Raw genomic sequence first — 6,738 nt, 5'->3', positions numbered from 1 at the left:
TCCCAGGCCCGGTCAACCGGTCGCCAAACCGGATTCCCCTCGGCATCGTACCGGAAGCCAACCGGACGGAGATCTGCGACGTTTCCGGTTGGCGACCGGTCGACCGGCCCCACGACCGGACCACCCGGTCACAGGCCCGGTCTGACCGGCCCCAGGACCGGATTCGACGGGAATGCCCCACCAAACTGCCTATATAAGCAACTTGGACCCCTCCTTTACCCCTTAGACATAATTTTGAGCTTAAACCAACTTTGAGCTTAGTCTCCCTAGGGTTAGCATCCATCTTGGACAAGCATCCCTTTGTAATCAAGGCACTCTTGTTGTTGATTTGGATATTGTTGAGTGAGATTCTAGTGCAAGTCACTCTCTCTCCCTCACCAATCTCTTTTCTCCAACACCAATCTCTCACCGGGAATTCTGCCGCGTGCCTCTTCCGGGTGATTCTATTGGCGTGGTCCATCGAGCCACGGGTGTAAGTATCGGGTGTATCGGGTTGCTGTGCGTGCGTGAGTACCGGTGTTCCTCGTGTTCTTCGTGTTCCTCGCGCTCTCCCATCTCTTTCCCTTGAATTTTGGTCAAATCGCGAGATCGGGCCAAACCCTAGATCTCAGATCTCATCACTCCTAGCGAGGAACGCGAAAAGGACGCGGAAAGATCGCCTAACGGGCATCCAAATGGCCATGTGGGCTAAACTGGGGCAATTGCATGGGAATGGTAAGTCGGGGAAAACGCGGCGAACCCACCGGGATGGACTGCAACCAAATGAGCCCTAAATAAAAATATGGATCTAGAGAAACCGCATACATGAAGATGTAAGATATGGACTAATCTGGCAGAGTGGTCCTTCATGATAGTTGAATTTGAATCCTTACCGACAGATGTGACGAACCGAACGTTGCAAGGGAGACCAGACCAAATAAGAAGAGATATGCAACATAAAGATAACATGCAATTAAGTATATCGTAACGTTGCGGAAACATTGTTGGTGCAACTTAGAAACAAGGCCTTGGATGACAACGCTAAGATTTGAGGCAAAAGAGTTACGAATTATAACTATTAAGATGGTGGAATCACAAGTTTCAATAAGAGGTAGTGGATCTAATCTTCACAACCTTATGGAGAACACATGTTGCTTGCTTGATCTTAACATTTTCCCCTCAACTTCCTCTTATTACATTATCTCTTGGTTTTCTTTGTTTTTTTTAGTGGAGGCTAACCTGGATTTTTCATCACTCCACCAATGGTGACTAGATGGGAGGCTTGATATACATTCCCTCTTCTGCAAAGTCCAAAATTCCTCTGGGTCATAACCCCAATGGTTGGGTTCTGGTGTTTAGCCTAAAAGTCTTCAAGTTATCCATATCCTCGTAGCCCACCTCTCGAGGATATCTTAGCAAGTTGCTTTTTAGCATTTTGGAACTTTTGTTGACAGAAAGGTTTTTGTAAACTTTGTTTTATCTTCCACAAAACCAAGGTTGCTCTCGAAAAATTTCATGAAAGTCATGCTTCAGTATGTAGAAAACCATGTAATTTTATCGATCGAACTGCTTTACAAAATATAAAATGGCTTCCAATAGATAAGACACAACAAGTAAAAAATAAATATTGTTGTTGTTGTGGATGATGAGGTAATATATGTTCAGCATGAGTTTATGTTGTGAGTTCAAAACAACAACAATATTATCTCTTCATCCACAACATGTTGAACCTATAATTCAACTGAATTATAGCCAACATCCGAAGTATTTAGCTAATTCAGTTGGCCTATAATTTCGTCAAGTTCTCCTCTGACACCAAAAGTCGTTGGTTCAACGCTTGAGATTCGAAAAAACTACAGTGTATTGAACTCTGAGAACAAAAGGCATATGTTTCTTTTTAGATCACCGTGAACACGACCGAGACTTAACTAAACCTTAGTCGACTAAGACTTGACACTCCCAGTCTACAAAGTTTTAGTTGCTGTGTGCGATTTGGGATTGACATTCGTCTCAGCAGATGCAAGTTAACATTGCATCCCTTTGTTCGCTATTTCCTCTCCGAAGAATGTTGCACCTATATATGTTATTCTTGAATGCTCAATTTTAGGTTTACTATGGCTCCGCCTATATCGAACAATCCACAACGTTGGCAGTTTGTAGCCACAAGAATCAGAGGAAACAAGCCGAGGTCAATATATTCTCAAGGCTATCAAGTTCTGAAACTTTTTTTTGACATGTCACCATTTTCTCCGGCATTTCTCTCATCCACTCACCGTTCGTCCTCGCATCCATCACGCAAACCGCCTGACGAGGTGGGCGTCGGGCAAGAAGAACCGCGGGCGCGCGCGGCGACCGCGCCACCCCCACCAGCTACAACGCCGATCCGGAACTAATGAGATGGACCACGGGGAGCGGCCGGAACATCTTCCTGTCAACTGCTACGTCGTCCCGCAGACCACGGGGAGCGGCCGGAACATCTTCCAGGGCGGCAGCCCGCTGTCGTCGTCGCTGCCCCTCCTGGGCGTGCAGCTCGTCCTCATCGTCGCTGTCACCCGCGTCCTCTACTTCTTCCTCAGGCCGCTCAAGCAGCCCCGCGTCGTCTCCGAGATCGTGGTACGCTCCATAATTTGCTGCCACCGTGACAAGATCTGCCTGATGAAGAGAGCGTGTTGGTCCATTAAGATTTGGTGTTGATTTCAGGGTGGCATTATACTTGGCCCGTCGTTCCTGTGCCGCAACGACGAGTTCAGGCAGCTGGTGTTCCCGCCGAGGGGTGAGCCGGTGCTGAACACGGTGGCGACGTTCGGGCTCATGTACGTCATCTTCCTCATCGGCGTCCGGATGGATCCGAGGCTCGCCGTCCGGTCCGGCAAGAAGGGCGTGGTCATCGGCCTCTCCGGCTTCCTCCTTGCGCTTGCCCTGACGGCGATGGGCTCGAAAGGCGACGCCCTCGCGGAGGAGCAGGACGTGTCGAAGCGCTTCACGTTCCTGTTCGCGCTCTCGGCCTCGCTCTCCGTCACGTCCTTCGCGGTGCTGTCCCCGATCCTGTCCGAGCTCAACCTCCTCAACTCCGACCTCGGCCGAATCGCCATGTCGGCGTCCATGACCACGGACGGCATCGCGTGGCTCATAATGGTGGGCTACGTCCTCACCGAGGCGTACCTCGTGTCGCCGGCCACGTCGCTCTGGGCCTTCATGTCCGTGGCGGCGCTAGTCGCGTTCATACTGCTGGTGGTGCGCCCGATAGCGCTCATGGTGATCGAGCGCACGCCGCCGGGCCACCCGGTGGACGAGACCTACGTCTTCTTCTTCCTCCTCATTGTGCTCCTCGTCGGGCTGTACAGCGACATCATCGGCACCAACTCCTTCCACGGCGCGCTCATGCTGGGGCTGGCGATCCCCGATGGCCCGCCGCTCGGCACGGCGCTCGGCGAGAAGATCGAGGCCATGGTGTCAGGGCTGATACTGCCGCTCTACTACGCCATGACCGGGCTCAGCACCGACGTGTGGGAGATACATTGGGGCAGGTTGCAGATGGTCATGATCCTTGCGTGGATCGGAAAGCTGGCCGGCGTCATGGCGTCGTCGGTGTACCTTGAGATCCCGTTTCTGGACGCCGTCTCGCTCAGCCTCTTCATGAACTCCAAGGGCATCGTCGAGATCATCACCTTCACCTTCTTCGTGACCAACAAGGTGATTTAATTATCTAATTGATCTTGATCCTTCATTGTTTTGTGTTCATACTTCATACTGGCTGACACGCTAGATTGATTTCGCTGCACCCGCAGCTGATTGGCAAGCACACTTTCAGCGCGCTGGTGTGCTCGTCGGTGCTGAACACGGCGCTGTCCGTGCCGTTGGCGGGGTTGCTCTACGACCCGGCGCGGCGCTACGCCGTGTACAAGCGGCGCACGGTCCAGCACCTCAAAGCGGACGCCGACTTGCGGATTCTGGCGTGTGTCCACGACGAGTCCCACGTCCAGGGCACGCTCGCGCTACTGGAGGCGTCGCACGCCACGCCGCAGACGCCCATCGCCCTCTACCTCCTTCAGCTCGTGGAGATCGCCGGCCGCTCCGCACCGGTGTTCATACCCCACAAGCTCCGCCGGAGCGCCTCCACAGTCGGCCCGGCACCGACGTCCACCGACTCTGACCGCATCATCAACGCCTTCTTCCAGTACGAACAGCGGCAGCCGGAGGGCGCCGTGTCCGTGCAACCCTTCACAACCATCTCCCCCTACTCCTCCATGCACGACGAGGTGTGCCGCCTCGCCGTCGACAAGCGAACCTCGCTCATCCTCCTCCACTACCACAAACGCCACATGCTCGCCGGCGGCATGCGCGCCGCCATGGGGCTCCGCGTCGTCAACCGCAAGGTGCTGGAGGTCGCGCCGTGCTCCGTCGGGGTCTTCGTCGACCGCAACGCCGGTAACGTCGGCCTCAGCGCTTTCATCTTGCAAGATCACTCGACGTCGTCCTCCAGCGGCCGCTCGTCGCTAAGCGGCATGGGCTTCCGGGCGGCCGTCGCGGCCCTCTTCTTTGGTGGTGGCGACGACCGCGAAGCCCTGGCCTACGTGACGCGCATGGCGCGGCACCCCGGCTCGAAGGCCGCCGTGATCCGGTTCCTGCCGACACGAGGCATCAAAGATGACCCGGCAGATCGGCGGGTGGACAACCGCGCCATCGAGGAGGTGAAGGCGCTCTCGGCGAGGAGCAAGTACATGAATCTTCAGGTCCAGGAGGAGCTCGTCGGCGACATGGAGAAGATCGTCGAGGTGCTGAGGGGCCTCGACAAAGCCGGCTACGACCTCGTCATCGTCGGAATGCGGCACAGGTGGTATCCGGTGATGTCCGCGAACGGGCTGTCGGACTGGAGCGAGTGCCCCGAGCTCGGAGTCATCGGCGACCTCCTCGCGTCGTCCGACTTCGACACGCCGTACTCTGTGCTCATCATGAAGCAGCAGGACCAGGGCGGGCTGAATGCCGCCGTGCCGGGTGCCCAGGACGTGTGGCACGGCGACGATGGTGGGCCGGCGCCGCCGCCAGAGCGAACAATGACGACCGCTGGATCTAGCAAGTTCCGGCAGTAGGCCGGCGACGAGCAGAACTGACGTGATCTTGACTTTTGCAATGTAGACGTTGACCTTTCTAGTTTATAGGACCTGATTCGAATAGAATTTTCTTCAGTTCAGTTCATCTGTTGTGTACAGTTCGCGCCATACAGGGAGTTTAAATACAGTAGTTTTTTTAATCTGAAGTGAACGGTTAGAACTTTGATAATGCATTATTTATATATTATAAGGTGCATCAACTTTTATAACAAAAACGGTTTCGTGGTGTAGTTGGTTATCACGTCAGTCTAACACACTGAAGGTCTCCGGTTCAAACCCGGGCGAAGCCATAAATATTTTTGCAATTTCAATTTTTTGGAGATCTCAATTACCGGAACATAAGAATCTAATTAAACCTTTTTTGGTGCTTCACAACAATCCTGATCAAGTTAATCCATTCTGAGACTTCAGAATCAAATCAAGGGAGGGCAGTAATAATCACCTTCAAAGCTCTTGATTCTAGATAGCAGCCTCCCAAATGCCCTCTACTGGATGCAGTCCACATAGTGGAGAACGCAAGCTTCCCAATTCTACCTTAAGCAAACAAATCTTGAGTCAGACTCAGACAATACCCTTTTCATGGAGATCCCGGTCCTCTCCTTCAAGGCCCCCCTTTCTACGCAGCAGAAGGAACGATATTCGTAGTTGCCTGTCAGACATTCATCAACAGAGATCCTCCTATGATCTTCTGGCTTGCTCTAGACCTCAAGTACAAGTTGTAGCTAACAGCTCGAGTAATCCTTATGAGTGAACTTTTGTTGGTACACCCTCTTGGCGTGTACTCGCGACCTCACCTAGCAATGCCTTAACCAACAAAGCCCAAACCATCAAGAAGATAGCACAAATGAAACCTGATGACTAGAATTCATATGCAATAGCATGTCCACAATGGATTTGTATGAACAAGGTATTCACTATGAATTTTCCAAAGGGCACAGTGCACAATGAAGTTCGTATTTACATTCCTTTTAGACAAGAATGACATTTGCCAGTTTTTAATGAAAGTTATTATGAACCATAAAACAGAAAAAAATGAAATGGAGTGCTAGGGATGCCAACTTACAAAATTATCAAACATCCAATAAAAAACACCGCCCCTCAATGATATTTCAGATACAGAACAGTAAACTGTAAAGTGAAACACACGAAGTCCAACACCCTTGAGACTAGACTTATTCATGTCCACAGAACACCTGCTAGAAGATGCAACCAGTGCACATTCTAAACAATGAAGACAAGGACCTCTCAACTAAGGAGAACACCTTGTCCAAGTTACTGGTTATCAATAATGAATATTGGAGACGAACTATATGCAATGAATCTCGTCTTTACAAACTCACTTGGCACAAAAACAATTCACCACTTCCTCTGCATCAAATATACTTTTCTAGTTTCTAGGACTTGATTCAAATAGACTGTTCTTCAGTTCAGTTCATCTGTTGTGTACGGTTTGCGCCATGCCACCATTCAGGGATTTTAAATAGTTCTTTTATCTGAGATGAACGGTTAGAAAAAAAAAAACCTTGATAATGAAGTATGTACTTATCGTGTAAATCATTTTTAGTAACAAAAGTGGTTTCGTGGTGTAGTTGGTTATCACGTCAGTCTAACACACTGAAGGTCTCCGGTTCAAACCCGGGCGAAGCCA

The 6,738-nt window shown here is 51.1% G+C and overlaps 1 protein-coding gene and 2 non-coding genes across 3 annotated transcripts; all 3 read left to right on the top strand.

Annotated features, from left to right (window-relative positions):
• Positions 1–2,376: 2,376 nt before the first annotated feature.
• Positions 2,377–5,069, top strand: LOC124648723 (cation/H(+) antiporter 15-like). Its single transcript, XM_047188437.1, has 4 exons — positions 2,377–2,592; positions 2,680–3,672; positions 3,768–4,412; positions 4,713–5,069. Exons 1-4 carry the CDS (start codon positions 2,377–2,379, stop codon positions 5,067–5,069), a joined length of 2,211 nt encoding a protein of 736 aa, XP_047044393.1.
• A 237-nt stretch (positions 5,070–5,306) lies between these two features.
• TRNAV-AAC lies at positions 5,307–5,380 on the top strand. The gene has a single exon. It is a non-coding gene; the product is annotated as a tRNA-Val (tRNA).
• Positions 5,381–6,664: 1,284 nt separating this feature from the next.
• On the top strand, positions 6,665–6,738 carry TRNAV-AAC. The gene has a single exon. It is a non-coding gene; the product is annotated as a tRNA-Val (tRNA).

Source organism: Lolium rigidum, chromosome 4 (genome assembly GCF_022539505.1).
Source record: "Lolium rigidum isolate FL_2022 chromosome 4, APGP_CSIRO_Lrig_0.1, whole genome shotgun sequence".
Taxonomy (NCBI): Eukaryota; Viridiplantae; Streptophyta; class Magnoliopsida; order Poales; family Poaceae; genus Lolium; species Lolium rigidum.
Note: the sequence above shows the minus strand (reverse complement) of the source record. Positions and strands in the feature narration are given on the sequence as shown.

What these genes read in the sequence shown, in the direction of transcription:
- LOC124648723 (XM_047188437.1), top strand. Translation starts at nt 2,377, where the DNA reads ATGGACCACGGGGAGCGGCCGGAACATCTTCCTGTCAACTGCTACGTC. An exon ending in CCTTCTTCGTGACCAACAAG is followed by an intron (nt 3,673 to 3,767) that starts GTGATTTAATTA and finishes CTGCACCCGCAG; the next exon opens with CTGATTGGCAAGCACACTTT. An exon ending in TCGACCGCAACGCCGGTAAC is followed by an intron (nt 4,413 to 4,712) that starts GTCGGCCTCAGC and finishes ATGAATCTTCAG; the next exon opens with GTCCAGGAGGAGCTCGTCGG.